This window comes from Cylas formicarius, unplaced genomic scaffold (genome assembly GCF_029955315.1).
Source record: "Cylas formicarius isolate icCylForm1 unplaced genomic scaffold, icCylForm1.1 PGA_scaffold_3__17_contigs__length_32017465, whole genome shotgun sequence".
NCBI classification, from domain to species: Eukaryota; Metazoa; Arthropoda; class Insecta; order Coleoptera; family Brentidae; genus Cylas; species Cylas formicarius.
The window spans coordinates 18077877-18094021 of record NW_026844326.1 but is presented as its reverse complement, the minus strand read 5'-3'; the positions used below and the strand labels follow the sequence as shown (position 1 = coordinate 18094021).

Here is a 16145-nt window from a genome sequence, read left to right as displayed (position 1 = left end):
ATTGTAGCTCGCGTTGTTCAACACTGGTGGAATATTGGGAAGCAATTTTTCAGAAAACCATTTTTCAAAGATATCTACTGTCATGTTTTCGTGGTAGTCAACCTTTGTTTCTTTGACATCTTTTACAGAAAGCAACAAAGCGGTATCTACTCAACCAGCTTCAAAGCCCGCATGTAGTATGATAACTCGTTTGCCCCGCGAAACTGGCACATCCAACGAACATTTCCTACTGTTACCATCAATCCATCCTTTCTTCATGGTATCGTGACTCTCATACCAGGCTTATCTAAGTATAAGATGGGGACGTTTTTAGCACGAATTTCTTGGATTTCTTTCAAATATCTTGTTCTCCGTTCCGAAACTCTTCTTGATTCCGTCAAAACTTGTCTGTTATTGATGGTTTTGTAATAAAAACCAATTCTTGGTAAGAAAATGTAAATGGTACTCACTGTTTCATAAAACTGAGTATACCCCACAAATCAACCAATAGCAAACTAGGAAAAAATCCATTATAATTCAATTATTTACATTAGACTTTGTATTGCTTTCCTACGTATGGTCTGTTCATAGATATAAGAAAGTGACCAATTGTTTTTGAATGGGATTATCCAAGGGTGGTCATTAACATACAATGCAACAAGATTGTTACCTAAAGTTTCGAAATTTAAATTCAGGTAAAATTGTGGTCCGTAACAGAAAATAATTTTATACCTACCTGTGTTTAATATTCTTTGGTTTGGTATACTACTTAGTTTAAGTTCTGAGTTCATCTTTAGAAGAAACGGCCACATTGACAAAAATTCCAACATCAAGTGTATGGAAAGTTGTGAATAATCCCAATAATTTCATTTCAGCGATTGTAGATGAAAGTGATCAAGATATAATACGGCGTAAAATTTACCAGTTATACGAGGAACAAAGCGTGCCTACATTAGATATCTTAATTAGGAGGCTTGAAAAAGATGAAACCGGTGTTAAATGTGGCAGAACTACCTTATGGAAATGTATTCAACACATGGGTTTTATATTTTAAAAAATTGACAAAAGGCAAGTTTTAATAGAATCATTTAGAATTCGGAAATGGCGACTGACATATCTAGAAAAAAATAGGATTTACAGAAAACAACAAAGGCCAATTATTTACTTGGATGAATTCTGGTTCGACACTTATGATACCCCGGAAAAGGGTTGAGTTGACTCAAATGATAAGTGTTAAACAAACGCGCCATCAAAAAGAGGTAAAAGAATAACTATTTTGAATGCTGACTCTAAAGATGGTTGGATTCCAAGTAGACTTTCTCCGTCTGCGAAAAATATTAAAGATTCTTCTCTGGATTACCATGAAGACACTACCGCTGATTTATTTGAAAGTTGGTTGAAAAAGAAACTAGTTCCCAACATTCCTCCTAATAGCGTAATTGTAATAGACGATCCAAGTTATCACAGTAGACAGTTGACTAAAACCCCAAAAGCAACAATCCAAAACCACATGTATAATAACGACATTTATTTTCACGAAGACTATACCAAAAAGCAATTAATTGAGGTTCTACAAAGCTTGAACCTACAAAAGGAATACGTCTGTGATAATTATGCAAAAAATCAAGGGCATACAGTTTTTAAGGCTTCCACCTTACCACTGTATATTTAATCCCATTGAACATGTTTGGCACCAACTGAAATCTGCCATTCGTCGTAACAATGTTTTTCCCCGTGTTAACTCCAATCTCCTCAAACTTATACAAATCGAAGTTTTTAACATCCCTCCACAAAGTTGGGCAAATTCTGTTAAACATATAGAAAAAGCAGAACAACAGGCGATGATAGCGATAGTGATACTGATATATTATGTGACTAATTTTAAGTAATTTAAGTAGGTAATAAAAATAATTTGTAATTTTATTTTAGATTTAAACATAAATACATACATAAATAAATAAATATTGTTTAGTATCTTTCCTAAAAAAACAAACAAATAATTAAATTCTAAGCAAAGTACGGACCTGTTCGGCCATATTTCATACTTAGAGCTTGCCCGGGTCTTTCCTTAATTCGTATCAGTTAGTCACTTTCTTTTATCTATGAACAGACTTTACATATTTTAGAGTCATTACATTAAATCCTTGAATCGGAAATCAGTTTAAGCTTTCTAATGTGTTTTTAATATAGGAATCAACCTATCTAATGGAAAAATTCAACTAGAAATCGAGCTACCTCAAGTAAGGACTGCTTTAGGACGATTTATAAAAAGCACACTAATATGAATTAATATAACAGTTTAATCAATCTACTCTTAAAGAACCGTCCTCAAACGACACAGTTCTTGTAGGCTAACATCTTAAATACGGCCCTGGCCTGTGGTACACGTGCTAAAAAGAATGGTCTCTGCGACTTTACAAGAGGCGGTTCTTAAGCTCACTCCGAAATCAAAACCAAGGTTGTAAAAACGGTATATCGTTAGTCGAACTTTACATAATTATATGTTCTGGTATTGATTTCGCTACCACCGTGACGTCAGGATGAGCTATTTTAGGCGCGGAATTAAATTTGACGACCCAATATATGGACACTAAATCTTACTGGATCCCGTCCTCTTTTTTGCTAATGAATATGCTACAAATAACGCTATAATATAAAGGAAATAAAATAGAGAGAATATGTTTGTTCAAAAATTATTTCAAATTATTTAGCTTTTTGCGGTCTCCATCTAGGAAAAACCAAAACTTTTTAAATCTGTTTTAACGAAATGTTAAACATATAAGGTTTGAGGAAAAAAAAACGCAATTATAAATACATATTTTATTTCTTTTCAAGAAATAACTAACACGTGAGAAATATTAAAAGGAATCACAGAAGAAAAGAATATACAACCACCTCACTTGTGTATATAACATCTAAAAAGTACATCATAAAATATCAGTTTCGGTAAAAAAAATTGGCAGCCCTAAAAGGCACTACTTATTACTATGTTTTTTTTTTTAAATAAAGAAACTATTGAGTGTTTCTGGCGCACGTTCGTTGGATTTTTCGTTTTTCGAAACAGTTCGGCAGGTTAGTTGCATACATGGTCGCCAACGTTTTAGACGAAAAATAAGAGTGAAGATACAAAAATTTACGACAAGCTGAAAATAAGATTTGAAACTTCCTCGCCATTGCTGTACTTAGAAAAAAAAGTTGCGAAAGGTCAAATAGGTCAAAAACTGGAGTTTTTGCGATTTTCAGGAAGTTTTGTCATAAAATCACCTCAAAGAAAAATTGTAGATTGTAAAACTATCTATAAAAAATGGATTAATTTTTTTCCCTAAGAGCCATCGTTTCTGAGATATAACGGATCGAAATGTTGTAACAGCTGTAATCACAATGTAATCGCAATATGCAAAAGTACGCCACCTATTTCCATCTCTGAAGATTCAATCGAAGTTGAAATATTTCTCTATGAGTCCAGTCCCTTAATTTATCCGGCAGGGTAACCTTGAGACAACATCTTTCTCCCTGAATAACTGAAATCCCGTTAGTTTCGAGCACATGCATTTATTTCAACCTATTTCGTGCTGTTTTGAGTTTTGTAATAAAAATGTCAGAAAATTGTTTTATTTGTGGTAAACTTTTAACTGAAGACATTAATCGACAACTGAAAGAGGTGACGATTTTTCAGAGTTTCTTAAATTAAGAAATCTGTGACAATACATGAAGATTGTCGTAAATATTACACATCGTTGCAGCTAATAAAAGACAACTTGAATAATAGGAAGTAGGTCCTCCTCGTACTAGATCACAAGTAAGTGAATCAGCTTTCTCATTTTAAAAATCTATTTTGCGGAAATGAATCGAATGAAGCGTATAAGAGAAGAAAATCTTCTGATTCTCGCCGTCGAATTAGCAAAGTAAGTACACTTCAATTTAAAGATACAATCTCGAAAGTAGCTCGGACTCGCTCCGACGCTACAGCAGAACCTGTGCTTGCTCGAATCTGACACGACATGACTTAATCGCAACTGAAGACCAAGTATCATTATGATTTCTACGTTTCTTTCATGAAACCTTCCTCTGGTGGTAAAATCGGTAGTCCCAAAGATGAAGTTATGAATTTGGCAATGGAGAAAATATTTACTTACATTGGAAGCAGCGACAATTGTCAGTTTACTTTGAAGGAACTAAGAGATATTTGCTAAACTACAACTTTAGAAAGAATAAGATACGACTAAAACAGACCTGTCGAATCGGTCTATTGAGGAAACCACGCCCTCATAGGTGGCGTGCATATTACGATGATTTTACAACATTTTGATCCGACGGCTCTCAGGAAAAAAATTATAAATACATTTTTTATAGATAATTTTATGACCAACGATTTTTTTTTGTATGAGGTAATTTTATGATAAACCCTTTTCCTTAAAATCGCGAAAACTATTTTTTTTTTACGTTTGACCTTTTCAAACTTTTTTCGAAGTACGGGCATGGCGGGCAAGTTTAAAATCTTATTTTTCATTGTTATAAATAACTTTACTCGGTTTCAACTTGTTGTAAATTTTTGTATTTTTGAATGTCTAGAGTGACCGGGCTATAGTAAATACTGCCGCGATACTAAATCTAATCAACCGAAACGCATAAAAAATATTGACTGCGCTTGTCATTGAATATTGCCGGCAATCGGTTTAGTTTTATTGCCCTCTCAAAGAAGACACAGGTACCCACTGACTCCTCCTATGTTCGGCATCGACGGCGGCCTTGACTTGTGCGCAAAGGTGAGCCACGTTAGCTCCGGCAGAAACGATGGCGGTTACCAAATGCCGGTATTCCGCTTCCAATTTGTGACCGTGCTCAAACATCTCCTTCGCCGCCTTGCCCGACAACTTATCGAAACTATACCTCCCGTCTTTCAACTCCTTAATCTGTTTGGTGCTTTTGAACTTAATCAGAAGTACGACAGGGTTGACCTTGTGCCTTCTTAAGCGTTGGACGCTCCCGATAGAACAGTCGAGCATACAGTGGAGTCTCGATTGAGATACGGCGAGTATGGCGGCTACTGTGATGCACTCGAACGTCGATCCGCGTCGACGGTACTCGATTATTAATCCGTCCTCGAGTTCGCGGTCGAGCTGGTGCTGCGAACACCTCCTGGTGTCGGCTATTGGCCTTTGGAATTTTTCGGGAAAGTCGCTGACGAGCTTATCGGACACTAACTCGGCGAGGGGTCCGAGCACCAATACTGGACGGAATTCGGGATACTGTAGGCGCTCGACTCGTTGATACGACAATTGGGAGAGGTCTTCGTGTAGAGAACCTATTCAGAGAATAGAAATAACGTTTGCGAGCCATTGCTCGGAGACAAAAATACATAAACTATGTTTTCAATGTTTCGCTTATAAATAAGCGCATTTAAGTGTTTACTAGTTGGTAGTTTATTATACCATCAAGTATAAAAGGAGGCAACTTGACGTCCCCTCAAAAATTCTCCAAGCAAACCCCGTAGTATTTTTTACTATATATCACAGACCTTTTTTATTTGCATCGAGTTCTTAAATAATTCTTAAATAATTTCAAGAATATTTTATACTTAAAATCTCTTGTTTTCCCTTCTCAAGTACGATGAATTTCAGAATATTCAAGTGATGGCTAAGTACAAAAAAAAATCTTATATTTGTGGCATACAAACTGGAATTACCAGCTGATTTTCTAAAATATGAACTGCCTGACACATAGAATCAAGAAGAACCTTGATAGACTTGAAATTCGGATACAAAATGCTAAACAGCACGATAAACTGCCCTGAGCAACTTCGAAATTACAAAAAGAATTACTAAAAGTAATATATCCTCTAACCTCTTAAAGTAGAAATTATGGACAAAAAAAAAGGTGTAACGAATTCGTAGATCTGCAAACAGCGTTGTGAGCGAGGTTAATATTATTTTTTTCCATACATTAATTTTTTTTTAAATACATATAAAGAATCACCTAATGGATGCATTTAATTTTAACAGTGCAAATTCCTACTGTGTAATTATCTGTCTATCAATCTGTCAGTCCGCCTTATCAGTATGTTTATCATTCTAAACGAGCACTTGTACTTTGATTGTACTTAAGATTCAGTTCCTGCTATAGTTGCTTATAATTTACACGTTAAAAACAAAATGGTGGTTAATCCCGGTCATATACCTGTTCTATATCTAAGCAAAAAGAAAGTTAAACAAAACTAATAACTTGGCATAGGTTAATGTATGGGGGTCAAATACACATACACTCACATTTCCTTGCACATGCATTGAAACTTTAGAAGTAGTTTTCTCATTTAACTCACATTTTTAAAATTTGGGCCAATGACGCGTCTATGTGTTCAATCTCATGGGTTACATCATTAGTGCAAATTAAACCAAAGCAAGTTATTAAATCGATTGCCTCACCGCTGTCAGAGTACCATCCGGGTGACAAATTGCAAAAACTGGTCAAGTCCTTGGAATCCCTCGAGGTCGACGAACCCAAGCCGGATGATCCGCAGCCACCTCTCTGTTGTTTCTTCCGACGAAAGAAGCTTCGTCGCGCCGTGGTGGTTGTCCTACCCTCTATACTATCCCCAGCTCCCCTTCTTAAAAGCAGCTCCTCCTCCACCTATAAACAAAGGGAGTGAAGAACAACCAGATCTTTTAGGTTTGGAGTAGGGAATCGAGTGATCGAAAATTAGTAAAAATTGAGGTTGTAAGTCCGAGGAAGCTTAAAAATTAATATCTTACCTTGTATTTGCTTGGTATAACACCGCACTGTTGTCTGTGCCCGTCGCCGTCTAGACGCCACGCGCGCCACTGTCCCGGTACGCCGTTGAACATGGTATTATCTACGTAAAGCACGTCGTCTTTGCAAAAGAACAACTCCGGCGGTTCAGTCAAATCGTTGCCACTTCTGTCAAAGCCACATCGGACGTACAGGCTATCCCCTGGTTTGTCCTTGATTTCGTTGTATTCTTTAAAAGAAATCAAGCCCTTGCAACACACCGCGCAAAAATCTACTACCGTCAGAAGCGAAAAAAAAAAACTTACTGTCGATGCGATAGTGCGCTAATACGGTAACTTTGTCGGCCGGCTTGGCTAACTCGTAGGCCGCATCTTCGGCAGTGGCCGACCTTAAGTCGCAGCCATTGTATTCTAAAATTTGATCGCCCGTACGTAATCCGGCGTGGTAGGCCAAGGAATCCGGTTGAACCGAATGGATGAAGATTCCGGCGGCATTGCCGCCTACTAGGGAAATACCCAAATTGGCCGTTTTTAAGGTTTCAATGCACAAATACCTAGGCTCCTCCAGAGTTCCCCTAAAAAGCGAGCACACACTCTCAAGCAATTTTTAATATTTCTTTTTGATTTAACAGTTATTACAAGTTTAGGGTCTGAAGTGGTCCATTGAGGCCATGAGGTAGGAGCAAGAAAGACAATTAATGTCTTAGATAAGTAAGTACTGTTTTTTTTCTTTATAGCATATTTTTGTATGATTATTTGTTGAGTTGTTAGAGGATTTACATAATATAAAAAATTCAAATTCAAAAATTTAAGAGTAAGAGTTTCCATAAAAAATGACTCAAAAAATGTTGTGAAAACAAATTAATGAAATCAATTTTGGAAAAAACTAGACTACCTGTCTTATGGCTTTTACTAACTACTAAGACTTTAACAGAAATTCTATGTATGGCACAGTCATTGTTAATTTCTAAAAGTGTAAATATCAGGAAATGGTCTGTCTGATTACATGTTTTGCACCAACAAAATTTCTAATGCATCACATTTTCTCTTATACATTTCACCAGATTTTTTAGCAAATATGCAAACTAGAAGTTACTAAATACTTTTTATAATGATGTGATGAATTAGATTCATTTCTTTGTCTAACCTTTGGACACTGGGTCTTTTGGACTTTGAGATATGTCAAAAAAAAATTGAGGAGTATTTGAGACTTTGAGTAGGGGTGGCAAAGAAACAAAAGTCAATCGACCATGATTAAAACTTTGTTTCGCCATACTATACAGCTTCTTAATGCACATGGTCATAATCATAATAACATAAATGGCGCTACTAAGTTTTTCTTGGGACGTAATGAAAATAAACTGTATTTCCCACGTTACCAGTAAATCCATTTAAGTAATATTAATCCCATTGTGTTACTAACAATTGATTAATTAAATTTTCGATAACTTTATTTATATAAGATCATTTAGCAAGCTAGTGGGGTATGTGCTGTCGTAAAATTGCAATTACCTAATTCAGTCAGAGAATTCTAGTTAAAATACAAAACTATATCACTAATACAAGTGACTCAACTTTAAAGTATTCTATATACGAATTAGTATAACAAATTTCACATTTTGTTTTTCCATTATTATCACAAGGAGACTTCGTCTAATAATATTATCCATGCAGAGCACAAATACCTTGGATTAATGACAGATGGAACGCCGGACTGTCTCTGCATAACCGTTAAAGGTGATGGTTTATTTTGTATAGATGTTTTCCTAATTTCCTTGGGAGAATTGCAAGGGGTCGGCTCTCCTTCTCCCTCTTCTTCCTCCTCCTCTTCCTCGTTTGATGTCGAACCCGAAAGCGACTCATTCACCTAACAATCCGTTCGGTCAAAATTTATCATTTGGCTTCTGAAGTACACTCACCTCTCGATATTTGTCGGGGCTGTACTGGACCAGCATGGTGATGGAGTTGCCGCACTGTCTTAAAACGTTGGCCGCCAAGTGGTAAGTGGCGTTACGCATATTGATGCCGCACACTTCTAAAAGCTGGTCACCTATCTGGAGACCCACTTGGCTGGCTAAACTGCCGTCGTTTACGGTCGAAACAAATATACCACCTTTGTCTCTGATTTGGATGCCCAGTGGCTCATTAGATTTATCTAGCAAGAAAATGAGAGCCTATATTTTACGAATATTATTACACGGTTATGTTAAACATTGCGGTTATTTTATGAGTTCAACTTATACATATTAAGTTAAGTTGGCTTTTATTACACTTGACCATAACCAAAATTACAATGGTCCGATGGCTGCTGCTTTTATTGAAACGGTGTTTCCAAAACAAATAACGTTTTTATTTAGGTACCAAATCAATAGTTGTATTCGTCCATATGTGGAAGATGCAAACAATTTCTTTTCCAAGTAAAGTATATTATGATAAATTACTAAGCTGTATTATATATAATGTATAATTGCATAATTAAATAAGAGAGATAGTTGACAATACTAGGTACCTTCTCTACTTCTAACTTTTTAGATTTGGCTTATCTGTTATTTCCAATTAAGTGTTTTCTTGAAAATAATCACTAATTACTAATTATTATTTTATCAGTAATCCCTTTAAAAATTTGTCTAATTTATTTTTTTTGGATTAACAGTGTGCCTGGTTTTAATCATTTGATATTGAGTTAGACAGAACGCAAAGCGGCAACCTTAACTTTGGCCGAATTTTGTGCAAGATTAAAATGGTGGTATGTATGTGTGACATTTAATATAATACCCTGTCTATGTATGTTGTATCATCTTCTGTTTATCCCTGGATAGGGACAATTTTACAACAGAAAGAAATATTTCAAAATAGGTATCAGAAGTTCTGGCAGATAGACTTGAAGTTTTTTACAAGTCGTTAGTATTGAGACTGGTTAATTGACCACTTGTTAATTGTCCGGTCATTGACCACTTCTTAATTGACTAATCAAAAATGTTTTAAATAACATCTGACAATTGTAGAGTGTTATTTATCATTATTTAATAATATGTATTTTATTATAAATTATTATGTTTTTCAATACGAATACGATACAAAGCGATTCGGGGAATTTCAATAATAATATGGACTCCATTTGCTACCCGGAATGACGAGATGGCGATGTAGGGCGGAATATAAATAATTAAATATTAATTTCATGGTATTTTAAAAATTATATCGGTCAATTGGCTGATCAATTAGAACAAAAAAAATTGACCGGTCAATTACACAACCCCACAAATCGTTCACCACTTACCTATGTGAACCCGTCTCAGCTCTCCAGGCAAAGGTTTGTGACCCCACGAGCAGTAATCCTTGTTCGCGTTAACCTGGGAAGAATGGTCGCCGGGACTGCTTAGAACTTCCACTTGAAAAATAGGCATCGGGCTACCTCTCTCAGAAATAACTTTTTCGATACTCCCCGTGCTCAACTTCGATGTAACACTAGTTATCGAAGGGACTTTAGTGGACGGTACCTTGAATCGTCCCTCTCTTTTGCGTGGAAAAGTACCGCCAGTATCCAGCAAATCAGGAGGTCGCCTTAGTCCCACGTCCGCCGAAGGGCTGTGGTTATGTTGGTACGGTTCAAAAGTAAAACTTTCTCTCGAGTGGTTAATATGAGGGTGCGGATGAGGATGGTAAGGATAATGCACACGAGGGGCCACAAATAGCTGGCTAGGACCACGACTATGGGACGGACCCAAATCGTGCATGCCTCCAATTATGCTATCTCGTTCGGAATCCGAACCATATTTGCTGATTCCAAGTCGGCCTCCTGTTGTTTTCTTACAGTAATTCATTATGTCTTTCTCGAACGATCGCTGAAGTGGCATATCCAAACTATTATCAGAATTCATGTTGACACTTTGTCTATTAGAGATGCTTGGAGAGCATTTAACGATTTCAAAAGAATCTGCGACCATGCCAAAGTGATGAGATGCGTCGACGCTTTTGTATACCGCGGAGTATCTGTTCTCTTGAGGAACGCTCTGCGGGGCTATGGTCAGAGGAATGGGCGTCGACTTCCTGTAAAAATTTTCTTGATTGTCTTTTGGTTGGGCGAGGAGACTTAAAGGCAGACGTTCTTTAGTTCTGGTAACGACAGTGCCGCCGCCTGGAGTCAACAATGCGGCTGCTCGGGCCTTGGGCCAAGTACCTCCGTTATTTTTCTCCTCTTTGGGCCGAGTTAAATGTCTTTTCGCGCCTTCCACCCGCTTCATAGTACCATGATGGTAACTGTCCAGAACTGAGTCCAGTTCAGCTATGGCCTGTTCATGACCAAAATCTATTGGATTTGGTGAGCTGTTTCTATACTTTTTTTTATCTTCCTTGGAGTGCCTCCAAGGACCGCGCATGAGCTCGAGCTTCTCTTTCAACCACGCGCTGCTATTTTTTTCATGTCCGCTGTACTTATAATCGCCGTGACTCATCCAATCCTCGGTCTGAGAACTGCGGTTTTCTTTCTTATTGCGCCTGACCGGAGTGAAAACGTTCGGACATTCCGGATAGCTCATCTTCAGAGTGGTGATATTTATAACATCGCTGGAGTCGTCGTTAAGTATCTTCATGGCTTCTCTAGTGCTTTCTATATCGTCCATGGACTTATCGTTGATCCTAAGTATTCTATCCCCAACCGTGAGGCTCTTATCTCTGGCTGCGAGGCTACCTTCGCTGATTCGATTTATATAAACTCCCAATTTTAACGAAAGGCCGTGACAACCGGGTGCTAAGCGAGCGGTGTGAATCCATTTGGTCACCTGCTCACCTACTGATCTAATTTCGTCGCGGGCACACCTCATTCTTTTTATTAGCACGTGCGCCACAGGTAAGCTCGAACGTATAGCTTCAGTCACGACGCGCAACGAAGCCTGACTACAGTCCACATCATTGACTCGTAAGATACGGTCGTGAGGGAAGAATTTCCCGATTGCAGGCGAACCAGATGCGACAGATGCCACATAAACGCTTCCGTCGCCCGGATATTCTCTACCTCCGGCGAACTCCAAAGCTTGTTCATCGGCCGTGGTTAATTCTAATTGAATGACCTCTGTATGTCCGCAAGAGTGCTCCTCGACATTTTGAGACATTCGTCCCTCCCGTTCCATATGAGACTCCAAAGCTTCTCTCAATGCTTTGTTCTCTTTCACAAGCTCATTGCGTTGCTTCTTAATAGTATCAGATTCTCGTAGAGACTCAGCAAGTTCCGACACGGCTCTATCCCTTTCTTTCCTCATGTTATCGCACAAGGACCGGATACTCTCCCTTTCCAGAACTATCTTGTCACGTTCAGAGAAAGCCCAGTCGCGTCTTCCTTTAGAAACTTCCGCTTCTTGAACCGCTTCCGCTAATTCCGTCTGCGCCTTATCCAAACTCTTCCTCAAAGATTCCAGCTCTTGATTAGCCTGATCTAAATTATCTAAACGTTGTCTTTGCGCCATTGACCGGGAATCTTCTCTGAGATGTTCTTTCCGTACACCGCCTTCGCCAAGGGTACCCAAACTGTCTATCAGGCGACCCCGGCTCTTTTTCATTTGGTCGCCTAAGAGAAGACGACCGTCTTGAGAAGTAGCTCCTAGATCACCGAATTTTTCTCTAAGATCGTTGCATTCTTTTAAAGCCTATGAAATAAAATGAATAAAATCAGCACAAGTTTTAAACATGGCGAATTTAAAAAGTGCAATTTTCAGGGTGTCAGATTTTTGCCAATAACCCGACACACCTTGCACATAATCTTATCAAATATAGTTAATAATGCAACCCTGAAAAACACAATTTTTGGTGTTTCTTAGTTTTTTTTCCATAACAGAAGAACCTTGTAAGTGATCGGAAAAATAATTAAAATAAAAGAAAATATGTGTTATTTCTAGAAGCCCAAATAACCTAAAAAAAAAATCAAATATTTTTAAAAAATATTGCGCGAGATTGTAACAGTTTAAATGTGGGTGTGGACTTCTACGTCGCTGCCAAATCTGAAGTTGACAGCTGCAAATTTTAGACACTTATTATATTTCTTAATAGAGCACATAATATTTCAACCACCATGTATTTTTTGAGAAAACCTTCAATACAAAAACTTTAGATCTTGATATGACCTAAACAGTCAGAAGAGAACATTTTTTCAGGATTCTTAAATAAATGCTAAAGACAAACCACCTGAAATGCGTGTACCACTTTTTTTAGCTTTATGAAAAAAAAAAAAAAAAGAAAAATGGGATTACAGTAATTGGCCATTTTCACAAAAGGCTTGTCTTTTTAAGTTTCTTTTTTTTTCTGAAAATAAGAAATAACAAAATTAATTAAATAACCCAATCAATTCAGTTAATAAACCTTTTTTGTGAAGAAGAAGAAGGGTATTGGATAGCATAATGTTACTGTGTACCTTATCTCTTTCCTGCAAGGCACTGGAAATCTCCCTCCTTAAAGACTCAAGTTGGTAATTCTGTGCCCTTTTTTCTTCCTGCAATTCTTTATTTGTGGAATCCAATATGGTCAACTTTTTCATGGCCTGCGAAAGATCATCGCTTAATTTCTCCATTTCCTTATGCACTGTGTCTCTGTGGAGGTGAAATAATAATAATCTTAACATTTTAAAAGAAATATACGTCTCAAAAATCCTTTGAATAAAAATAAAATGAATTATTGTCAAATACAAGGATTACATATTTAAATTAGTTTTATCTCAGAAGCTTAAAGGTGACTTAAAATTCCACAGACCTTTTACTGAATTACGAAATATGTAATTTTCGTTTTCCTGCACACAATTTTTTATGAAATAAACCAAAATATTAAAAATTGTCTCTTAAAATATGATAATGTTAATAAGGAATAATGAAGTTTCATTAAAAAATGAAATTTAAGTAGTACCTTTCACTCATAATAAGGTTGTACTCCGCCATAGTTGCGTTTCTCTCATCTGTCAATCTCTTAATATCTTTGTTTGCTTTAAGGGTCACATTAACAGCATCTTCATATTGTTGCTGTAATTTCTGAACAGCGGCCTGACATTTGGCATAATCCCTACAAAGCTTGACAAGTTTCTGTTTTAGACCCGCCACATCTCTTTGTGCTGCTCCTCTTTCTTGACCTAGAACATCACATTGCTCTTTCAGTCTGGCATTTTCATCCTGAGCCAATTCCAGCTTTGACAGAGCCTGGGTATGAGACATAAACAGTGCTTCCGAGGCATTCCCATTGTGCTCAGTTTCCTTGAGCAAACGCTGGTTTTCTTCTCGAAGCAGTTTATTTTCATTCAAAAGTTCAGCATATTTGTTCCGTAAAGACGCTGAATCTTGAGATGACACTTCAAGTTGGTTCATCACAGCACGATGTTGTTCTTTGTAGTAATCTAAATCCTGTAACAAATGGTTGAAAATGTTGCACCTGAAACGCGCTTGTGAAAAACTCACATTTAACGTATGATCACACCTTCTCCTAGCATTTCCTTCATTGCCACCTTTATTGAAGGCGTCATAATCCCGAGTAGCAAAATTTCTTGATAAAGTGTCAGAGACAAAAGCTGAAAAAGCAAGAAGTGGTACCGCAAAAAAATAACCAGTCCATTAAATAAATATACTTACTACTACTACCGGCACCGCCGTCACTGTTAGATGCCATGGTAGAGATGGATTAAAGATTATTTGCAAATACCTACAAAAAGTCAATCCATTTATTTTCTAAATTCCAATAGTTTTTCCTAAAATTTAAAAACTTCACCCACACTCAAGCAACTGTGATTGGAATAATCATATATTTTCAGATCACAATATTGTTTCTGAACATATTTGTTGGAAACGAAAGTAACCAAGAATCACTTCTGAATTATTATGTAAATAATTAAAACAAAACGCAATTTCTTCATCAATATTAAAATATACATAAGTGTGATTAAGGAAGGAGCATTGTTAGCTTATATGGGTGTAACATTGCCACAAGATAATTATAAATTTATAATTCAAATTTCCGCAGAACCTTGCCTCAGTTACACGCAGTCACTTTCTATTCCATATTACACAAAATGTCCTTTGATGTGGAACACACATCAAATTTACCATTATACAGAAAAGGATTTTGCCTTGACAATTTTTATTCTCTCTGGGAAATTATTTGTTAAAAAGTCACATTACCGAGAAGTCTAGCCAGTTATACAGAACGCAAAATTACAATTTATTATAATAGGAACATGTTAAAATATATCCTTTTATTTAATTATTAAATTTATTTTAGTAAAACACGAAAAACAAAAACATTAGAATATCGGGGTTAGATACTAACTTTGGACAATGCTGAAGATAATGATTGTAGACATTTTTAAAAACTCATTTAAATAAATAAAACATACTATTTTAATGTATAAAAACAATATTTAATTAAACGTTTCTTTAAGTAGATACCAAGAATAATGGCATAAAAGTATGTCATCACCATCAGGTGTACTGATCTAGGGTTAACTTTGATCAGTTAGTAAATTTGTTAAATATCTAAATAGCAAATTTCTAATGCGTGTGTATGCATTTAGTAGTGGAAGGTAATAATATATTTACCAAAATTTTCAAGTACTTTTGTTTTATAAGTGGTTCCAATTCTTGACCATCACACCATCATACCTTGTGTTCTGGTTTTTATACATGTGGTATCTGCTGATAAGATAGCAAAAGCAAGCAAAACTTGGGATTAAAGTAGTGGTGCCTATTCAGTCATAAGATAAAAACTACCAAAATAAATTTAAACTTCAATTTTCTATATTTCTTTAAATATCAAATAGCTTTCTCGATCCTTTTACTATTTTTTGCGAACTAATTGCCATATCAATTCTTACTTCACACTCTGCTACTTCCAGATTGCCTGTGTTGCTTGGCCTACTCATATTATCGCGAAATTATATATAGAAATGCTCGCAATCCAGTAAAAACACAAGGTTCTTTTTCTAAAACGTTACTCACCTGACGAACACTTTTACCGCCGCCCGGTCAACACCATTTTCTTCAAATCGTCACTAACTACACAGGCAAAATCTACACTTTCTTTTTCTTACCACAAGACAGCCATTGTACAGCCATTGTAAATATTTTCTATTGGCAATTATGAACGTAACACCTTATTCAAGTTTTTGTTACTCTGCCACTGTTGTGGAGAAATGGCATAGCTCAAAGGTCACACAGGATCGTACTTGGTCCATTTTTCAAACTTTATAAATAAAAAAAATCATGAAATTTGTTGATTTGCTTTCAATGTATGATTTATCATTAGAATTTTTGTTGCGTTGTCCCAAAAATGATTATGGAAAATTTTCATGATTTTATTGTTTGTTTCCAGTTACTTTTATGAACGTCCCATTTATGCAGAATGTTCTTGGATTTTAAGGTTTAACTTTCCCACGATTCTTGCGACTTGTACATA

General features: G+C 36.4%; 1 protein-coding gene across 1 annotated transcript; it reads right to left on the bottom strand.

Moving 5' to 3' along the window:
* Positions 1-2784: 2784 nt before the first annotated feature.
* On the bottom strand, positions 2785-15846 carry LOC132700022 (disks large homolog 5). Its single transcript, XM_060667074.1, has 12 exons — positions 15689-15846; positions 14327-14396; positions 14156-14265; positions 13614-14101; positions 13129-13303; positions 10006-12367; positions 8645-8880; positions 8411-8592; positions 7032-7300; positions 6729-6955; positions 6402-6606; positions 2785-5284 (listed from the first exon to the last, which is right to left on the bottom strand). Exons 2-12 carry the CDS (start codon positions 14361-14363, stop codon positions 4662-4664), a joined length of 4914 nt encoding a protein of 1637 aa, XP_060523057.1. The 5' UTR covers positions 14364-14396; positions 15689-15846; the 3' UTR covers positions 2785-4661.
* Positions 15847-16145: the final 299 nt, after the last annotated feature.

Coding starts and splice junctions, on each gene's coding strand:
- LOC132700022 (XM_060667074.1), bottom strand. CDS start 14,363: ATGGCATCTAACAGTGACGGCGGTGCCGGTAGTAGTA. Junction 7,301..8,410: donor CCATCTGTCATTAATCCAAG/GTATTTGTGCTC, acceptor CTCGCTTTTTAG/GGGAACTCTGGAGGAGCCTA. Junction 6,607..6,728: donor TTATACCAAGCAAATACAAG/GTAAGATATTAA, acceptor CTTTGTTTATAG/GTGGAGGAGGAGCTGCTTTT.